The sequence below is a fragment of the Streptopelia decaocto genome (genome assembly GCF_964273445.1).
Source record: "Streptopelia decaocto genome assembly, chromosome: 15".
Classification (NCBI taxonomy): Eukaryota; Metazoa; Chordata; class Aves; order Columbiformes; family Columbidae; genus Streptopelia; species Streptopelia decaocto.
In genome coordinates, this window is record NC_138670.1 from 5,628,949 (window position 1) to 5,650,034 (window position 21,086).

Here is a 21,086-nt window from a genome sequence, read left to right on the forward strand (position 1 = left end):
GAAGTGGAAGAGAACACTGATGCAAACATGGAAGGGGCTCTGATAGCCCGGGACAGGGTCGGGGTGCAGGACTTTGTGCTTCTGGACTCCCACACCAGTGAGGCTGCTTTCCTGAACAACCTTCGCAAGCGATACCAAGAGAATCTCATCTATGTGAGTGCTTGTTGTGTGGATTCATGTAGCCTGTGGCAGATGAAATGTCTCCGAATGTGCTGCATATACATATATGTGTGTGTATCATTGTAGTGATGGAGCAGGTTTCCCATTCTTTCTCCCTGCAGACATATATTGGTACTCTTCTTGTGTCTGTCAACCCTTACAAAGAGCTGGACATCTACACAGTGACACAGATGCAGCTTTATCGAGGGGTCAACTTTTTTGAACTGCCACCACATCTGTAAGTAGAACCCTTTCAGTTCATGTCAATAAACTGGGTTTTTTCTGTAATGCTGTGTAGCAACGAGGATGTGTATCCGCAGTCACTAGGTCTGGTGAATGCTGATGTTCTTATCTTCCAGTAGGAAAGGATGTATTTGTCTTCTAGTTGACTGTGAGAAGAAAAAGGAAACAAAATAATTGCCAAAGTCACGTTGGGAAACTGTAGGGGAAGAGTTATCTTGAAGATAACTGTCCAGACTAGTACTCAGTGTGTTCTCCTAATTTCTATGATTCTGTGATCGTGTACAATATTTATAAAGTTAGACAAGGAGTAAGTAATTCTGAAAAACCTTTGATGTTCTGCCTCATGTTGCTACTTCTAATGGATGCTTCTCCTCTGAACGCTTCTTGTGATCCTCGTTCAGATATGCCATAGCTGACAATGCCTACCGGGTGATGTGCAGCGAGTACAACAACCATTTCATCCTCATCTCTGGGGAGAGCGGCGCTGGGAAAACTGAAGCATCCAAGAAGATTTTGCAGTATTACGCAGTGACCTGTCCAACTACAGAGCAGCTGCAGATCGTCCGCGATCGTTTGTTACTTTCCAATCCTGTTCTGGAGGTAAAAACTTCATAATGGTACAAAATGCAGAAGAGTTGGCACTGATGGCCTTCCTGCACGAAACTTTTCTCCAAGTCTACACATCTGCACCTAGGAATGGCCTGTTTTACATGATTTTGCGCCTGCATATGCAAGATAAATAATAACATACATTTGGCCTCTTGGCACCACAACCTCTGAAAGAATGCTTGCGATTCAATATTTACTTAATGTTTAGAAGTTTAAACTTGGGGTTTATGGTGGAGGATAGCTGAAACCTGGCAGTACAAGGTAACTGTGCACCAGACAACAGTTCCATGTGGCTTCAGTTATAGGTCATATAAGAAAGAGCGATAATTTGTTTAGGTGAATTCCACATTTAACTAGGGAAATACATTAGTTTGTTTTTCTTTAGTCCCACTAAATTCAGTAAGAGGACTCAGCTGATGCAGCAAGTCTTAGTTACTGGAACTTTGCCCCGTCGTGGGTGTCAGGTTCTCGGTAAGATGACAAGTGACTCAATCCACCTCTTTACCCACAGGCTTTTGGAAATGCAAAAACTCTGCGGAATGACAACTCGAGTAGATTTGGGAAATACATGGATATTCAATTTGATTTTAAGGTGAGAACAAACTTAATGGACCGCTATTAAAACAAGCCGTATCAGTGAACCTCTTGGACACTTACCAGGCAGCACAGGATTTTTTAAGACTTACACTGCTGATTTCTGACCCTATTTTTACAGGCATTGCATTTTGCGAGTAAAGTGACTGGTTATGCATCCTGAAAGCTTCCTGTATTGCTGGCGATACTGCCAACACTTAGTAGAAAGCTAATATAGATTGTTGTAAAGCACAAGTTACACTAGAAGGACAACAAACTCTTCAGCTACAGCTTGTACTCTTGTTGGATGCGAACTTTTAAACACAAGATGGCAGATGAGTAACAGCAGAAATGTGCTTCTGGCACTGCTCCTTGTTCCTAGATGCGGAGGAACAGCCATCACAGTGATGTTATTTTTATCTGCTGGTGTTGATCTGGTTGCTTTGTTCTGCCAGGGAGCTCCAGTGGGAGGGCACATCCTCAGCTACCTAATTGAGAAATCCAGAGTTGTCCACCAAAACCACGGAGAAAGGAATTTCCATATTTTCTACCAGTTATTAGAGGGTGGAGACAAGGATCTTCTTTGCTGGCTTGGGCTGGAGCGCAACCCCCAGAAGTACGCATATCTCATCCAGGTCGGTGAGAGCTTGTCCCTCTCTCTGTATCTTATATCTCAAACTGTAAGGACTGCAAATGCAGCTTTCCTTGCACACTAAGTAAGGATACTCAGGTAGAAGGTATTATTACCATAAAAATGGAAGATGGCTGCAAGCCCAGGCTCTTCACAAAACTTGGCCGTTTTATGGCAGTCGCTATTGAAGCTCAAAGCTTTAAGTTGCCTGAATCTTTAAGTATAAGCTTAAAGATCTGATCAAACAAGCCACTTTCAGGATTAGCAGAAGCGAAAGAAACTTGCTAGTTGCAGACTGCACCTGTGCAGGTTGAGGAAACTGGGAATGAAAAGCAGTATGCCCAGTAGTATGCTATGTTTGTTGCTGATAAGAAAAGTGCTTTGCCAACGAATTGTACTAATTCATCTTTCTTTTACTGTGTAGGGTCGATGTGCCAAAGTGTTTTCTATTAATGACAAGAATGACTGGAAAATAGTCCGCAAAGCTTTTTCTATCATTGACTTTACTGAAAAAGATCTGGAGGTATGCATGTTGAAAGGAACTGAGCCTACCAAAGGGAATGTACTTAAGGAGTGTGCTGCTCTCTTTCCTTAGAAGTGCTGGAAGCAGTCTTGCTTGGGAGAAGTGTTAAGGATGGAATAGGACATAATTTCAGGGGGATTGAGGGAGCGAGTGGGTGAAGAGCTCTGTCACTGGGTACAGCGTGATGGCAACTGGTGGCAGCGTATCTCTGAAGCAGGTTGTCTGACTTGCCTCCTTCAGTGTGGCCAATATTCTGTTTATTGGCCTGCGTAGGAAAGATTAGTACCGTCCTATGGAGCCGTGGGAACCTGTTTTCTAATGGTATATCTCTTGTTATTAGCATCTCTTTGGAATTGTTGCTAGTGTCCTGCACCTCGGGAACATTCAGTTTGAAGAAGACAGCAATGGCCATGCCATCATTCGCGATGGCACGCAGATCAAATGGATTTCAAAGGTATCTCAGCACCGGGAATACTGACACTATGAAGGAAGCCTTAACCTTGCTGGGTTTTCCTCTTAAAGACAAAAACATCTGTTCCTAAAAGCCGAAGGATTGCTGTATAAATACCCAGCTCTTGTTATAAACCATCTTGAATTATAGGGTCCCTTTTCTCTGTAGAACATCTCTTTGAAACTTCCTTTCTTATTTTTGCTTAAAGATAAATACAACTGAGATCTACCAAGGCTGGTGTCTCCCTGGAATTAATGGCAATGGACTGGTCGGCGTTATGCCCTACTGATCACATAACATTGCTTATTTAAACAATCTCCTGCTGGCCAGACTCTGAGTGCAAGTATTTCTTTTTCTGCAGCTCCTGGGTGTGCACTTGTCCATTCTGCAGGAAGCTCTGACCCATCGCAAGATTGAAGCCAGATCTGAAGAGGTATCGAGTAGTCCTGAGTAACCCCAGGCAGCCAAGAGCCACCCCAGCTGTTGGTGGTGACAGATGAGGAGCTCTGTTCCCAGCAGTGTTACCGTAAAAACAGACAGCTCTCACTGGCTCTCTCCTCCTCTGTATCACCTTTGTCTTCTAGCCTGAGAAATTAAGCTAAAACATATTCCTAGTGTTAGAGTTTTACTGCTGAACAAGGTGGTAACTGTTAAGAAGCCAGAAAGAGGCATTTGCAGGCAGTCCTGTATTTGAGCCAAACCATCCCCTTTTGTTCAGTCCCTAGAGTGCTTCTTGGGTATCTGGGCTGCATAAACAGAGAAAAGCACTGGTAAAAACTGTTCTTTGAGCATTTTGTACCAAGTTTAGTAAAAAAAAACTAAAAGGAAGTCAGAATACTTCTCCCCATTTGTCTAAATTGGCACTTTTCAAAACATAGTATCAGAATCCTGCTGGTTTGTGGCTGAAGAAGTTTGCAGAGGTTTGTTCTGATCTTCTGTGTTATTTATCATTTCTGGCATACCTTTATGTATTTTTTAGGTCCTGAGCCCACTGAACGTGGATCTGGCATTCTGTGCTCGGGATGCAGTAGCAAAGGCAATTTACGGACGAACTTTCACTTGGCTAGTCAACAAAATTAACGGCTCTCTAGCCAACAAGGTTGGTTTCTTGTCTAGTGTCCTCCTAGATACTGTGTGCTCCTGACATGTTGAGCAGAGTTCCTCCAGTGGTGCCCTACAGCTCTTATCACCAAATAGTTTGGATGCTTGATAATTGATGTAGGAGAATCCCACAGCACTGAGCTGGAAACTGTTCAGTTAGATGTGGAAGGTGGTTCATTAAATAGTTTTACAAGTTCATTACCTGCTTTAAAGTGGCTACTCTGTTGGCATGTGACGTGAAGCTCTCAAAGAGAAAGTTTAAAATTTAGGTGGAAGAAACAACATGAATCGTGCAGGGAAGAAAAGCATGAGCTACAGCAGAAGTTACAGGGCAACTGTGTCTTTAACAGGATTCAACTCGGAAAACAGTTATTGGCCTGCTGGATATCTATGGTTTTGAAGTGCTGGACACAAACAGGTAACAGCAGCTCCTGAGGTGTGGGGTGATCTGTCCTTAGGCTGGTGTGGGCATGTCCTGTGTGGCTTCTTGAATGTAGTCTTATCCCAGCAAGGCAAACTGTGGGCAACTGCAAAGTCCGAGTGCCCAGGGTCCGCAGAACCCCTGGGGGGAAGCTTTAGCTTGGTCTGGAGCCACTGATAAAACAGTGTGGGAGGAATCCATGGGCTGGGTGTGCACAACAGGGGGCTGGTTGGCTGGAAAGTGGTAGGTAGTGGTGGGAGAAGTAAAACTGTCCATGAAATAAATAAAAAAACTAATGCTTATTTAACCACTCTGAAGCTTTGAGCAGTTCTGCATTAATTACTGCAATGAGAAGCTCCAGCAGCTGTTGATTGAGATGACCTTGAAAGCAGAGCAGGAGGAATATGAACTGGAAGGAATAGAGGTAACTTATTATTTTTCCCTCACCCTTTTGTCTTTGAACTACTATGACACTGAATGCTTTTGATCATCAATGAAGAAGGCATCCTGCTTTTTTATTCTTTGAGCTTGCGTTTTTCATGTGGGCAGAGAAAAGAACTTCCTCTAAAACTGGTCATCTTTTTTTCCTCTTCCAGTGGGAACCAATTCCATATTTTAACAACAAGATCATCTGTGACTTGGTTGAGCAGAAGCATAAAGGAATAATCTCCATTCTGGTAAGAACAGAGCTTGTGCTACTTAAAACGCCTACCTGTGCCCTACTGCTATGGTCCATAATCATAATTTTTTCCTTTAATTATGTGCTGGGTGTGCATTATTCAGAATGTAGACAAATACACATTGTAATCGAAGACCCAGAAGATTAAGGTAGATGATCTGCTTGCTGGAGTTGTGGGTTTTAAAGGCAGCGTGCTGCTGCTAGAGCTTGAGAAGGCAGATCTGGGCCATTCTCTCCACTTTTTGCCTGGAGATGCTGAGGTGTAGAAAGAAGCTGCACACAGTGACCCAGCTGGCTGGGTCAGCAACAGGGACTCAGGATCCTTCTGAGAAGAAGCAGGGAGACAGCAGAACACCAGGAGTGCTTCTTCACAGCCACCCAAAGCCAGACATCCATTGCACTAAGTATCAGCAAGGAGGGAGCTGTCTGTTCAGGGCAATGTTTGATCCGGTGTCTGCTGTTCCAGGATGAAGAATGCTTACGACCTGGTGAAGCAACCGATTTGAGCTTCTTGGAAAAGCTGGAAGAGAAAGTAGGAGATCATGCCCACTTCGTGACGTATGCATTTATGCTCTGTATCCTATCACAGAGGAAACTATTTCCATCTCTTACCCATAACTGAGTATTGGGGAGGGAGCAATTTTTACTTTGTACCAAAGAAAATCAAGCAGCCCATCCACTGTCTAACACTGTGATGTGCTATGCTGGTAGGGTATGACCTGGCGTACTGGGAAAGGAGGGGATTTCTGTCTCTTTACTAGTGTGGTGCTGCTCTTTGAGTCTGGTTTCATTCTACACTACAATTGGGGACTAAAGATTAGGTGGCTTTGGCTCATGATTTTGGTTTATGAAGGTTCAGTGGCTTTGGCTGTTGGTGGCTTTGTCCCCCACTGACTCTGGGGAAAGCTGAAAATATTGTGAAGAGGAGCCTGGTGCCCCAGGCTGGGAGGGGTACATGGATATTCTTCAAGAGTCTATTTTGATATGTGTGAGGTTTGGGTATGAAGAGGGAAGAAACGTGCTCCTGCTCAGACGAGTGGCATTGTGGTCAGTACTCTTGTCTTTTTGGGTTCGGTTTTGGTGGCAGATGAGCACGTTGGTGCGGGGCTGTTCTGGCAGTTCCCCACAGGAGCTACTGAAGGGCTTTGACAAGCCATTAATTCAGAGTCACGCTGCTGAATTGTCACCGTTTCTACATCTCTGAAGTTCGTCACAGCCAAGTGGAAGATTTGTAGCCAAGTTCCTTGTCACCACAATGTGCCTTAATGTTCTGCCTGATTAAAAGCTTTAAATAGAAGTGCTAGAGCTGCTTAAATGGGATCTGTGCTTGGCGATACTCTTGGAAGGAAATTTTGATGTACTAATGTGCTGTTGTGACACACAACTCTGCTGTCAGTGACTGCTTATAAAGCTGAAAGTTAAACTGTTGAGTTGCTCTTCCCCCCCCGCCAGGAGTCCTTGCTTTCTAAATTTACCTGCTATTCTTGAAGATTTTGGTTTCTGCTTTGTATTTAGGTTCTTGTTCTAGAGCAAAATATTCAAAAAAATCCTCCCCCCCTGGTTTCACTTTGAAATGGAGGAAGCTGGTGATCTTCTTATGTAGGCAGCGAGAATGTATTTAAATGGATGTTACAGGAGGAAATCTTGATACATCTGGGAAGGGTGATCATTGCCAAATGGCAATGGATAGGTCACGGATATTCTGAGGAGTTTCTGGTTGCTGACTGCCATTCTCTGCTGCCAGCTGTTCAGAATGGACCGAGATGATAACTTGATTATGGGCCATAACTGTATAATCAGTGCCATATTGATAGGAACAAACATTAGATTTCCAGCTGTCCTACAGCTGCTTTTTGCACAGGTGATTTTCTACAAGGCGAGAAAGTCTGTTTGCTGCTTTTTCTCTTGGTATGTTGTGTTTTGTTTTGGTTTTTTTTCCCCTCCAGTCGCAAGCTTGCGGACCAGAAAACACGGAAATCCATCGACTGGGTGGATTTCCGCCTCCTTCACTATGCAGGAGAAGTCACTTACTGTGCTGTTGGTGAGTGCGTCTGGAAGTTGCCTGAGCTTTTAAGCCATTGTGGTAGATAATAACTTAATGTGAAGATAATTACAAAATACCTGCCCTCTGAAGGTACTGTTACTTGGAAGTCTTAAAAGTGAATGCAGTGAGAATTTCTGGGATTTAGGTGTCCAGATTTTGTGCTAAAGTGTGTAGGCTCCAAAAGAATTAAAGCCTCTCTTTTTCCTCCAGGATTTCTAGAGAAGAATAATGATCTACTGTACAGAAACTTGAAAGAGGTAAGAGCAAAAAAGGGATGCTGTTCTCTTAATATACCTTGCTTGAAGCAGAAATGTTTTGCAGAAGATGTATTTAATCTCTAGCAAACAAGAACAAATATTTCTCCTTAGCAATGTTCTTTAGGCACCTATATGCATGTCCTTATAGCTGTGCTGCTCAAGTTTAGAAGCACCACAGTAGGAATGGCCTGGCTGCTAAATAAGGCAGCTTTTCACTTACTCTGTTTCAGGTGCTGTGCAACTCTAAAAATGGCATAATTAGAGACTGCTTTTTACTATCGGAACTCGACAACAGGAGGAGACCAGAGACTGTGAGTTTCACCTTTAGTCTTAACTTTGAATATAAACTCAGCTTCCCACATCTTGATTTAATCACCACTCCTGTCCTTAGTCCTGAATTCAGTGGATTTTTTTGCTGGTGTGACACCCTTGCAAAGTTCCTGGTAGTTGAACAGTGATGTTGCTGAGACTGCAGCTAGCAGTGACAGATCTTAATGTTGTAATTAATGTGTCCTACTGAAATGAGCCCTGTGCCAGGCATCCAGCAGTAGTTTGTTTCTGAAGGGCTGCCTTGCGCGTCCAGCTGCATGGCAGGGGTTCAAATATCCCAGCTGAGCGCTCTGCCCAGGTAACTGGTGACTGACGGTGCTTCAAAAGCTCGGTGGTACTAACACGAACGTCAGCCTTTCACTTCATATGGGTGCAGGGAATGAGTTGGTTTCAGTTACTGCAGTGATGAGTTCCAAAGTTAAGAAGGTTCTTTCAATGTCATCTTAGGTTGCAACTCAGTTCAAAAACAGCCTGACGAGTCTGATAGAAATCCTGATGTCCAAGGAGCCTTCGTATGTCCGGTGCATTAAACCGAACGAGAACAAGGAGCCTGGTAAGACGTGGGGCTGAAGACACACTTGAGATTAAGGAAGTGCAAGAGACTTTAGCTTGTAGCTACGTACAGCATATATATATATATGCTGTATATATATTTTTATATATATATAAACCTTAGTTAAGCTAGCAGCAGTTGTCATCTTGAGTAACTGTGGGGTTTATTCCTTCCTTATTTGTCCCAATACATGGACAAGTGAGGGAGCTTGTATGGACACTATTTACCAGCGAATGTGTGTGCTTGCAACAGGGAAGTTTGATGATTATCTGATCCGACATCAGGTGAAATACCTGGGCCTGATGGAGCACTTGCGAGTGAGACGAGCCGGCTTTGCGTACCGGCGGAAATATGAGCTCTTCTTGCAAAGGTAGGTGGAACTGTTTTGCCCTTTAGCCAGGTAAATCTGCCCTCCCACGAGGGCTTGAGGACAAGGTTTGTGTAAATGTCAGGTCCCAGCGACAGATGTGGAAGTGTCAGCAGACACTCTTCTGCCTCACAAATAACCGTTGTGTGTCTTTTATCTGTATCCATTTTGATCTGCTGTGGCATCTTTTGCCTTGAATAAAGCAGTAGGAATGGGGGGGGAAGGAGTTTCAGAAGGGGTTCCTCAAGCATCAAATCATTTGTGTTGCTGTCTTGTTGATGTTTCAGGTACAAATCCCTCTGTCCAGCTACCTGGCCACACTGGCATGGGCCAGCAGCTGAAGGCGTGGAGAGGCTCATCAAGCACATTGGTTACAAGCCTGAGGAATACAAATTGGGAAGGTAAATTTCCTTTCTCTGACTGTGATCTCAGCTGGACGGTGCTTGCTGTGTTTGATCCTCTGTCCTGTCTGTGACTGCAAGGCACTGTGTGGCCCTTCCTGCAGAGCTGCAAGACGTGGTGGTGTGAATAGATCCCGTTAGCTTGGCTCTTGCTCGACCATGTGAACTGGGTGGTCTCTGGAGGACTCTGAGCCTGGTTAATGCAGCTGAAACAAAGGCTCGCTGTGAATAAGCTGTTCATGGTCTCTTTTTCAGAACCAAAATATTCATTCGGTTCCCAAAGACTCTGTTCGCTACTGAAGATGCATTTGAATACAGAAAGCACCTGTTGGGTATGGATCCAGTTCCCTTTCGCTGTATATAAACTGGGTGAATGGTGTTTCTGGGCTCCACGTTCATGTAGCAGATGCACCATGGTGAGAGCTGGGACCCCTGGTCTGCACAGCTCTGCAGAGTCCAAGGAAAACCTGGGAATCTTTTTCTAGGATGAGGAGAAATCACTAGCTATATTGTTTGAGTTTTGGATAAGCATCTCCTTCAGAGCTCCCCAGTCCTGCCAGTAACTGTTAGTCGGTGTCTAGATGCACTAAGTACCTTTCCCTTGGGACTCGGATTCCTCCGTCTGGTCCTAGTGTGTCTGATTGCTGGTGACACAGCTCCTGAATGCTGCCATCCTATAGATACGAGCAATATCTCTGCTTTGTTTGCCAGTTTCAAGACTACAGGCCAAATATAAAGGATGCCTTGGGAAGAGAGCATACCAGAAGAAGAGAAAAGCAGGTACAGGCTCTGGAATCAAGGATTCTTTTCTTAGGACTGTGCTTTCCAGCTTTGGGAGGTCAGGAATCCATGTTGCTGCAGGTAGCACTGGCAGCTTCCATGTGGGGCTGTGGGTGTTTGGCTCAGATGCAGGTGACAGTGGCACGAAGGGCATTCACAGAGGTGCCTTTGGCACGGTTTAGCTCCTCACAGCTTGTGCTGCTCTTGGCCCCGCTCAGGCGTGCGCTGTGCCAGCCGCTCTGCGCGGCGGCAGCACCCTCTGCTGTGCGTGTGGGCCTGCGCTGCTGAGGAATCGCTCGTTAACCGCTGGGGAAACGAACCCTCTTCTTATCACGGTGGACAGGCTGATAAATAATGCTGTGTACTCAAAGGCCAGCGCCTAAGATGTGCTGCTTGCGGCATGCAGGGGACAGTGCGAGGCTGAATGGTGACAAGGGCTGGTGCTGCCTTGATATTGAGCAGTGCAGGTGGTGCCAGATCTCAACCACAGAGAAGAAAATGTTCTAAGCTTCTTACTGTAAAGATCTCAGGTGGGAAGAGCTGCAAAAGAGGCAGTTCTAACCTCTGCGATGTGAATTTAAAGGACAGTGTGGCACAGCACCTCCGATACTAACACAAGGACCTGATGAACTCTTGCAGCTATCAAGCTGGAGGCGTGTTGGCGAGGAGCGCTGGCGCGGAAGGAGGCCAAGAAGAGGACGTGGGCGGTTCAGATCATCAGGAAGTAACTATGGCTGGGTGGTGGTCCTGGGGAGGGGGGGCATCCAGCCTGGTGGTGGCCTCTGGACAAGTCAGAGGGCTGACAGTACAGCGAGTCAAAACTGTCTCCTTCACACCCATTTCAAAGTTGTCACTGTAGTTAGGAGGACAGTTGCTGGCTGAGATTGATCAGAAATGTCTGTCACCTCTTTAGGAGTTCTCTGAGTTACTCCAGTTTCTGTTGCTCTGCTGGTTTATATCAGTACAAGGGATCTCCAAACAAATTCTTTGTGAGCCTGACCATTCTCTTCATACGTGATCTTTCTCCACACTCTTAAACACAGCTCCTGAATGCTGCATCAGAAGTAGAGCTGATCTTCCTTTTTAACTCCAAAACACTGTATTTTGGTCAAAAGAACTTGCAAAAAGTGTTAATGTTTGGAATATTATAAAGCTTAAGCTTTCCATACCTGTAACACAGGTGACAATATACCTGAGTTAACATCAGTGATCTGTCAGCCTGTTGCATGCTTTCCGTGACTTACCTTTTGTTTCTGTTGATTTCTGAACATATAACGTGCCAGTTCTGGTTTGAACATGTCCTGTAGATTTATAAAAGGCTTCATCAATCGGAAGAGACCCCTTTGCGCAGAGAACATTGAATTTGTGCGGCTTGTGCAGTACAACTACCTCATGAAGCTCAGAGACCACGTTCCAAAAAACGTCTTGGACAAGAGCTGGCTCCAGCCTCCTTCCATCCTGGAAGAGGTGAGGGTGGCCGCGGTGACAGCGGCCTCTGTCCTGTGCCACTTGTGTGCACACTTTGTGCAGGAAAAGCGCAGTGATCTGCCGGCTTGTCCTGTGTTTGGCTGTGATGGCAGAGCCTTCGGGAGACCCCGAGATCCTCTGCAATGCCCTTAACAATGTGCTTTGGCTTTTGGCCAGCCTGGAATCGGTCAGGCAGTTGGACTAGATGATTGTTTTAGGTCCTTCCCGCTGAAATAGTCCGTTCTGATCCTGGACCCTGGTTTCTGTGTATTTGGGCAAGGGTGGGAGTGGGAATAATGGCACTGTTGCTGAAGTTTCCAAGGGAAAGGAGGGAGCTCTGTGCTTTTCATTTTAGCAGAAAGGAAGATGCACTGACAAGAAAAAAAATAAACTAATGAGCTCTATTACAAAGAAAATTAATCCCATGACACTTTGAACTCAAATGGAACTGTGATGTGAAAAACAGTGTATTTGTTAGAACTGCAGCAGGAGCTGTTTGCACAACTTTTTTCCTTTTCTTTTATGTAGACATCTGAGATGCTACAGAAAATCTGCATTAGGAACCTAGTAAGGAAATACTGCCGAGGTGTTACTGCTGAGAGGAGAGTGCAGGTAACTAATATGTGGAAGGCGAATGTGCGAGTTAAAACATGCTGTGGACGTGCAATATCTGCTCTCTGAAGTGCCCAAAATACAGGCTGCAGCTTCTGAGAGGCCAGCGCTCCCCCCACAGAGCAAATGCTCCTGAGCCTGGAGTCCAGTGTTGGTTTGGTGGCCCTTGTGATGTCAGTTCTGCAGACATGCAGGTCTTCATCTTATGGCATTAAAACTGCACTCCATATAATTAGAAAATATCCATAAATAAGAAAAATCTGCAGGACTTTTTAGTCCCTACTACCCCTTTATTTGGTGTAGTACAGGAATAACCTAAAGATGTTGGAAGAAATGCAGTGTGAGTTGGGTAGATCCTGCATGAGGGAAAGGATGATGTTGTGCAGGGCCAATGTTTTATCTGCTGATGTGACTGATGGAGAAACTCTAAGACAGTAAGGACTCTTCCTTCTCCAAACAGTTAGAGCAAAAAGTGGTAGCAAGTGCTGTTTTCCGAGGGAAGAAGGAGGGCTACGCGCAGAGCATAAACCAGCCTTTTGTGGACACGCGGCTGAGTGAGTACACAACAAACCCCTGACAGACCCAGCCACGTGCTCCTCGCTCAGGAAAACTCTGACAAAACAGTTGACAAGACAAATTCCCATCTGACAAGGGCAGCGTCACCTGCTGCGTTTGGGCCCCACCATTTGAGTTCTCACCCTGTCATGTCTAGTGACGCTGAACGTGGTGACTGATCTGCCAGACTTTGCTCTCAAACTGGGGGTACTGGGAATCCCTTTTGGGGCAGAGTGCTGGAAACCCGAGCAAAGTTCCCTGTGGGCTGGGAGGGGTCAGGACCCCCCGGCCGTGCGGGGAGCGGGGGTGTTGCAGCGCAGCATCGCCGGCTGCAGGGACTGGAGCTGCTGGGAAGGAGAGCTGTGAACCTTGGGAACAGCCTCGGTTTAGAAGAGGGGGCACCAGGGGGATGAGGACTAATGGGATGAAGATAATTCATGCATCTTACTGGTGGGAGCGGTGGCTGGCTGTCACACTCAGTGTATCTCTCTGGTTTGCTCCTCAGAAGAGAACGATATAAACCCCAAAGTGCTGCAGCTCATCCATGGTGAGAAGATCAAGGTAAGGGGAGGACAGCGGGAGCTCAGCAGCACTCAGACTAGTTCCACTGGAATCCTGGGGCTGGTCGGTCACAAAGGGCAGGATACTGAATAGCAGCGTAGCGAGTATTCCCTTGCTTTTAAGTTGGAAATAAGTTTCAAAATGCACCTAGGCAAAAATTATTTAAGAATCCTTTTATTAAAAGCTTAAAAAACATCACTAACCCTATTTGGGCTGTAATGGGTGGAAGTGTAGGTATTGGCGCTGCCCTTCCCTTGGTTATATGGCATGGAGGGCACAGGTAAAACTTCTTTCTCAAAGTGTGATTCTGCCAGCTGAACTTCCGAGTATAAAAAACCAAGCAGATGATGATAAGCAGAGGTTGCAGCAGGTATTGTGAGCTGGGATCTGCTGCTCCTGCTGAGCTGCTCCCAGCACAGGACCCTGCGCGAGCGAGAATCGCTGATACCAACTCATTGTTTTCAGTATGTGACCTCTGTGATAAAATACGACAGGAACGGGTTCAAAGCACGAGACCGGCTGCTCGTTCTGACCCAATCCTCAGCGTATGTGGTGGAAATGGCCAAGATCAAGCAGAAAATCGACTACACCACGCTGAAAGGTAATGGTGGGACTTCCCTTTCTGCCAGTGACCCTGGAGGTGGGAAGATGAACTTCTGAAACCTGGTCTTTCAAAGCTACTTGAGGCGATGATCTGCCTGAGAACACTTTTTCCTGGGGGATGGATAAAGGGTCTGTGTGTTGAAGCATAAATTATGAGTGAGAGGACACAGTTGTTTGCAATGCTTAAATGCAGGAGGATATCACATTCTGCTGAAATTGAGGGGAGAAAACAAACAAACAAACCCAAACAACTTTCCTACCCCATTTTTTAGGTATTTTTTTATTCCTGCCATTGTCTGAACTACGGTCCAGGGGTGGGATATAGACTTTCTCCCTCCTCCCTTACCAAAAGTAAGGTAGTGTGGAAAGGTATAGAGCAAACAACTAATGCACCGTGTTTAAATAACCACTGTTGGAAATGCATTACGGAGAAGTGGATGCAGATAAAGCGATCTTCAGAAGGTATTTTGAAAGCTTAGATTAATTCTTCAAAGTGGTAGCTTTGATGCATTTTGCTCTAAGCAGGAAAATACCCTTTCCTCACACTTGTGAGGTGCAGAGCCCTCCTGCAGGAATGAGACATTTCTGTAGAACAAATCAGGGCCGGAGAACAGCACTCGAGTGCTGGGAAGGTGGTAACGATGCTGTGGGACTGGCTGTGGGAGCTTTTCCTCTAATTCTTGGATTTCTTTTGAAGGTATTTCCACCAGTAACTTGAGTGATGGGATTGTTGTCATTCATGTTCCTGAGGACAACAAACAGAAGGTAGGAAATAGTAATGTAGCTACTGTGAGCTGGTGGTTAGAAGGTAGCTGATGATTCTAATATTTTCCTATAAAATAGTGGGATTACACAAGTACTGATGTTTACTAATTCTGTAGTTGGCTAGACTTCTTCCTGACTTACCAGGAAAGCTTGCACTTTCTGGTTTTCAGGGACAAAGCTGCTATAAATTGTAAATAGTCCCTGGAAAGGATGCTTAACAATCCAAACTTGTACATGACTGTTGTAACTGCTGTGTAGCTCTCGGTCCCTTCTGCACAGGAGTCGCTACTCTGAATGCACAACTGCCGCGTGGTTTATGTGCCGGGGCGATGCCAGGTGACTGTTCCTCTTTGTTTTATTTCCAGGGAGATGTGATACTTCAGTGTGAGCACGTCTTTGAGACGGTCACTAAACTCTGCGTGCTGGCCAACAAGCAAAACCTCGTGAAGGTTGTGCAGGGAAGGTGAGGAAGGAAGCTGGATGGGTGGGATCGTGCAGGCTGCGTTTCAGGGAAGAACCCGCTTCAAAAGCTTTTAGGCCTGGACTGCCTAGGTCAACATTATTAACATCACCCCGTCAGACAGTGCCCTAAGCTGCTTAGGTCTGGTGCACTAGTGCAGTTTTCACGGCTTCATCGGCACAGGGGAAACAAGATGCGATGCACTGGAACAAGAAAATATATCAAAAATCATTCCAGCCTATTTCCCAGGCTAATGAGACCTGCTTCCTTGTGCTTGCACCTTGCTGGGTGTGCTGCTTGGCTCTAAAGGCTGCCTGTGACCCAGCTGCCTAAAACCCAAGCTTAATTATAGGGGACTGTACATTTAAAACCACTTTTTTTTTAGGCTTCTGCCAATGTGACCTGGGTGTGAGGTTGTGGGTTTAGTGGTTTCACAGCAGATCTCGTTAGCACCAGCTCTGAGGAAAGCTGGGCTGAGCCTGGGGTCACTTCAGGATAAACATTCCTCTCCCTAAAGACTGAGCAGGCCCCGAAATGTGATTGCTGAGCAGAGGAACCTTCCCAGTCACGCCACCAAGCTAATGGCAGGTGGATGCAGTCTGTCTCTCAAATCTCTGCGTGAATTGAAACTGGCACATGAAACCTGTGCTTCTGCTCCAGCTTTTCTCTCTGGCCTTTGCGTTTCAGTTGTAATTAGATTCTGTGTGTTCAGTGGTTTTCTCCAGATCAGATCTGCTTATCTTCTAACGCTTAATTGCACCAGGAAAATTCAAATGCCTGGATGAGGCAGGCCTGCTCCATTCATCAAACCTTCTGGGCTGGGTGCTATAATGCAATTGTTTAGGAAATTTACCTAAGCTGGAGGGCTCTGACCTTCTAATCTAACAAGATTTGCCAAGGGAACAGAAATAAAGGGGGCTTAGAGTAAAGCCTATTGCGAGGAAAGCACCGAATGAGTAATTGTGTCTGTATTTGCAGCCTTCAGTTTCGCATTGGCTCTGGGAAGGAAGGGACGATGGTGTTTGCCGTCGGGCAGGAGCCTCAGGTCTTTAAAGCCAAAAATGGACAACTGACAGTGGTAAGACCTCAGCTCAGCCCCAGGAACGTGATTTGCGCTTTCTCCTCGTGCTCAGCCCCCGTGGAGAGCACAATGCGTTCTAGCGAGGGCCCTTGCTCTGAGCTCAGAAGTTCCTGTACCTTCTTACAGACCAGAGAGGTGCAGGATGTAACTACCCAGTGACAACACAACCTCTCTTCCCACAGACAGGACACCTCGAGGACAGAACATTTGTGCTCCATTTAATGAGTCCTTCCTTTTCTCATCCCAGGTGTCAACACAAGCAAAGTCTTGATGAGAAACTGTTTCTGTTCCTGGTCACAGTCCTCCAGAATGGAGCCTGCAGGATGAAACCAGCGCTCACACCTCACTGAATCTCTGCTGCCATAGGGCTGCTGTGGTTTGAGAGTTTGCTTGCATCTTTTAGGCTCTTTTTTATAGCTTTAAACCACTTAACTATAGCTAAATTAATTCCATTACATTGCTATAACATTCCAGTGAACATAAATGCTCATTACACACTGTCACAAGGACACTTTTTAAACCAAAAGTTGCAGTTCTACACAGAAAATGTCCATCTCTGTGTACTCAGAGCCAAGAGCTCTAATCAGTCAGGAAGGATTCAGAAGCAAAAGGACTTTCAGGTATATGTGGAGTCACTACTCACCTGGAGACCTGCAGCAAGAGCACATCACTGAGGTTCACTCTGGTCTGAAGGCAGACAGGCAAAGCCGTGACAACCAGCAGCTCACCTGTGGGAATGTGTGGAGCTGGTGAAATGCAGCAGCAGGGCTGGTGCTGGGCTCTTTGCTGGTGCACCAGCATCTGAAGCTGCTCACCTGGAAGTCCCAGGAAGCTGCTTTCTTGTCCACTCTGACGGGGAAGATCTTTCCTCTCAGAGCACCGCTGCCTTGGGTCTCTCTGGACAGCCCAGGAGACTGAGGCAGCACAATCAAAACCATAAAGGTGACCCAAACGCCTCCTCTTTAAGAGGGCTGTGCTGGTTTGGGGCAAACCAGGGCAGAAGAAACGAGTCTCCTGCTGCCAAGGAACCTTCCTGGGGTCCCTGGAGCTGGATGCTGCTCCCGGAGGGGGGAAAGCAGGAATTGCCTCTCTGTTCATCCTGCTCACCCCACTGCTTCACGTTGAGGCAAACTTGAGTAGCTTCAGGTTGCCTGGGCCGAAACTGCAGCCTGAAGATCCTGAATGTCCTGCTTTGAAATCCTGGGCCCTGCAGAGCCCCTGGTGACTCTGCCAGGAGGTAAAGCTAACAATGGCAGGTATTTGATGTCTGGTATTTCTTCCTGGACCACGGGGGCAGCATGCTTCAAACAACTAATAAAGCAACTCGCATGTAAATATGAAATATCTTCTAATTTATTGTGTTACATTTATAAAGAAAATAGATATTGCAAACATCAACCATACACTGAAATCCAGCTTAAGCTTTTTTGTGCATAAGTACAAAGTGGGAGGGAATGATTGTATAGAACAGCTGACTGTGCTGCTGTTGTCCATGAAAGGAACATCTCCATTAAGACCAAACGGTTTTGCCTCAGCTTTGCTCCAGGGTCGGGCTGGAGCCAAGTGGGGCTCAGGTTGGGACCCAAAACCTGCCTGATGGAAACGCAGGAGGAGCTGCTTTGGTGCTACAGATATTGTTCCAACTCTTCTGCATTATCCTGATGGTCAAAGTCACTTTGACAAGCGAGCTCTGAGTCAGCTCTGCTGCTGCCACTGCTGGGGGGGGGGTGCTGAGGCACCCCAGCTGCCAGGTCTGTGGCCCCTGCTCACCCCGTTGACATCCAACAGCTGCAGAGGCAAAACCATTAACAGTAAAAAGGCTCAGGAGCTGAGAGCATTTGTGCAAGGGGGTTAACAAAGTCTCTGCACAGCCCGAGGACGAGCGGCTGGTAGGTGATGGACGGACTGACACGACTGCAGGACGTTGTCACTGCACGTGGAGGGGACAAGTCAGAGTCTGCCCAGAAGTACAACAACAAAACGGAAACTCACACTCTCCAAGTAACTCACTAAACCAGTAACTACATAAACCGCTGTACAAAGAGTAAAAACAATCAGCCCCTGGTTTTTAAGAACTTGGTTTGCAAAACCCAAAAGAGGAAATCCCAAAGCCAGTTAAGAATCTATTTACAGAGGAGTTAATCACATAGATGTGATCAGTCAGGTGCTTAGCACTGGTGTCACCACATGTCACCTCCTGGAGCTGAACCTCCTGTGACGGGTTTTTGGCTGAACAGCCAGTGCTGGAGTGAGGAAAGCGGGTGGTTCAGCACAGCCGAGGATGAGGAGGGTCTGTCCCTCCTCGCTCACCGCCCAGCTCAGCGAGCAGGGTTTGCTCAGGACTGTTGGCGTGTTCTACAGCCGTGGGCCGGTGTTTCTGGAGCACAGCATGAGCGCCGCCACGGTGGCAGCACAGAGCCCAGACCCCAAGGGCTGTCACAGACGCTCAGAAACCAAAAAACAGCCCAGTAACGCCACTAAGTGTCAAAGTACAGAGCGCTGGAGAAACGGAGCAACGCAAGGAGTTTCCTTCCACGCTCCCCGGCTTATCGCACACGGAAGGTAGAAAGGGAGAGGCACTGGGTCCTTCACAACAACCTGCACTGTGGACTCCTGCAGACCCAAAGCGTGTTGCAAACATGTAAGTACAGCTTAAAACAGAAGCCTGTAACTGTCATGACACAGCCAAAGCTGCCAAACTACAATATAACTGATGCAGCTGCTTACTGGTGAGCTCTTATAAATCAGTAGCTGAAGACAAAAAGAGTAGAGCCAGGAACAAGAACCACATCTGCCACAGACAGCAGTTGTCTGTAACTTAGAAAAGTCTTTGGTTACTAAAAAGATGACCTCAGCCTAACTTTGAAATCACCTTAGCTTTACTTGATGAGCCAAAACTGTACCACTGAGCAAACACTTCAGCCTCTACAAGCAGGATGTAGTTTGAGACATAACCGCTATTTGAAATAGAACCACTGGAGTAACGTCGCTGGTGATGCTGAAAACACCTTTGGTTTTTAAAACGTTAACGTGCCGTTCACAGCCCTGAGCCAGGAGCAGGAATCCAAAAACTACCACCCACCTCACTAACAGGAATATGGAGCTGCTGCTCTGGAGGAGAGGTCTGGCCATCAGGGCCAGGGCTTGATGTTCCAGAAGATGGGTCCAAAAAACTCCAGAATAGGCCAAAGTACTCAGGTGCTGCCAAGCTGCCAGCCTGACTGCAAGTTTAAGACTTCTACATGGGGTTTCTCTCCCACTCAAGTTTTGTTACACTAGATATTAGAGCTGTGGCTCTGCTCATTATCCTCCAGCACACAGTCCTATCGAATAACACACTACCTGCCACTAGAATTGTTACTCGACTCCACGATAGGCAATAAGAGACGAGGAGGTAGACAAAAATATTCATTTATAATAGCAAAGTACTCTCAGAAAACCAGACTACACAGGCCTTCTCCACACAACACTGTAGCTCTGCCCTTTCACACACAGCTGCCATTTCTGAAAAGACTTGGAATATGCTCCGGATAAAGTCAAACAAGGAGTAGCTGCCTCAGGGCCACGCTCTGCTCCTCTTCCCCACAGTGCTGGCGCTGCCCTCAAAGCAAGACAAAGCTCCTGTATCAGTTACCGAACCAAATGAGAGCGGCTGACCTCCCGCCTGCACTCGTTGAACCTGCGGTGACAACTGCTCTACCTGGTGACAAACCCGCAGCTTCTGACCGGCCATCTGACGGAAACAAACTCCTGCTGAGATCCAGCAGCAGGCAGTTCTAGGCGCTAACTGGTAGCAACACCGCCCTATGGAAACACAATCACAGACTATTTGCTCCTGATCTTCCTTGGGGAGGAGTTTTAACACTTTCCACCCCTGGACTGGGTGGATGAAGCAGAGGGGGCTCCACAGCTTGTTGCTGTAGAAGCTCCAATGAAGTGGAACAGGTCCCGAGAGCTGTGGGGAGCTGGGACCAGGTACTGCCAGCCAAGCTCACCCAGCCCCCCCGGTCCCCCTGTCCCCAGTGCTACAGACACTGAGTCAGCACATGGCATTTGTCCCATCGGGAGTGAGGCACCAGCCCCACTGCCTGCAGCCTGGGAGAAAGGGAGCTCTGCAGTGGCTCTGCTGCATCCCCATCGCTGTGTCGCTCCCACGACGGGACACCCAGGAGGAGACAGGGTCAGCGAGCGCCCAGAGGGAAGGTAGATGGCTAACAGACCTTTTTTTGTTTTGTTTTTAAAGTGCAGGATAACTCCTAAAGCCCAAGGAAGCCAGCCCTCTTCCTCTCCAGCAATGAAACAGCAAAGACAAGAGTGCTAAAAACTCAGGGCATTTCTCCAGATGCTCCATCTTACAGTGTCTATCGAATGCCCAGTAACCTTATTTATTCCTGTCCTAGAACTACTGCATTTAAATACCCCAAATAATCTAGTTTGTTACAAAACATAATTTACAGACTTTACTGAAGTTAAACCACCTGGTCCTCTGCTGCAGATCACCGGTCAGACGCAGGGCAGCACCGCTGCGCAGTCTGCGGCCGTCGCTCGGCTCACTGATGGAGATGGGCCCTGTCATCCGGACGTTTGATGTGAATCCTCCGCACGCGTTCGATGCGCTCTCGCTCCTCATCTTCCTCTAAGTGGTGGGACCGGCCGGCTGCCCCTCCTGTGGCTTCCAAGAGCGCGTTGTCGGGTCCCCTCCCGTCCTGGGACTCGTACAGCAGAATGTTCAGCGTCTCCTCGTATATGCGGGCCTCTGGGAACTCCACCTGCCAGCCAGAGCATCCAGGTCACTCTCAGGTACTGTCTGGCACTGCAGACACCAGGTTACCTCAGTGTTAACTCCTGATACCTTTCTGG

The 21,086-nt window shown here is 46.8% G+C and overlaps 2 protein-coding genes across 5 annotated transcripts in view; one reads left to right on the top strand and one right to left on the bottom strand.

Moving 5' to 3' along the window:
- On the top strand, positions 1–16,905 carry MYO1H (myosin IH). The gene is made up of 31 exons (XM_082066309.1): positions 1–153; positions 282–397; positions 804–1,002; positions 1,523–1,603; positions 2,040–2,219; positions 2,640–2,738; positions 3,079–3,192; positions 3,551–3,622; positions 4,169–4,288; positions 4,641–4,708; positions 5,030–5,135; positions 5,308–5,388; positions 5,857–5,948; positions 7,337–7,431; positions 7,645–7,691; positions 7,922–8,002; positions 8,469–8,574; positions 8,827–8,944; positions 9,229–9,342; positions 9,598–9,674; positions 10,054–10,122; positions 10,762–10,846; positions 11,430–11,589; positions 12,118–12,201; positions 12,662–12,755; positions 13,262–13,317; positions 13,783–13,918; positions 14,618–14,685; positions 15,051–15,148; positions 16,124–16,223; positions 16,474–16,905. Exons 1-31 carry the CDS (start codon positions 28–30, stop codon positions 16,495–16,497), a joined length of 3,066 nt encoding a protein of 1,021 aa, XP_081922435.1. The 5' UTR covers positions 1–27; the 3' UTR covers positions 16,498–16,905.
- Positions 13,980–21,086, bottom strand: part of KCTD10 (potassium channel tetramerization domain containing 10) — a 15,972-nt gene continuing 8,865 nt past the window's right edge. For 3 of the 4 annotated variants that reach the window (XM_082066312.1, XM_082066311.1, XM_082066313.1), the window contains exon 7: positions 17,558–20,995. In XM_082066312.1, the coding sequence (XP_081922438.1) occupies positions 20,777–20,995 (219 nt within the window). In that variant the 3' untranslated portion in view covers positions 17,558–20,776. Of the gene's footprint in view, positions 14,666–16,869; positions 16,955–17,557; positions 20,996–21,086 lie in introns of those variants that run through there. The other variant, XR_014185469.1, reaches the window with a different exon arrangement.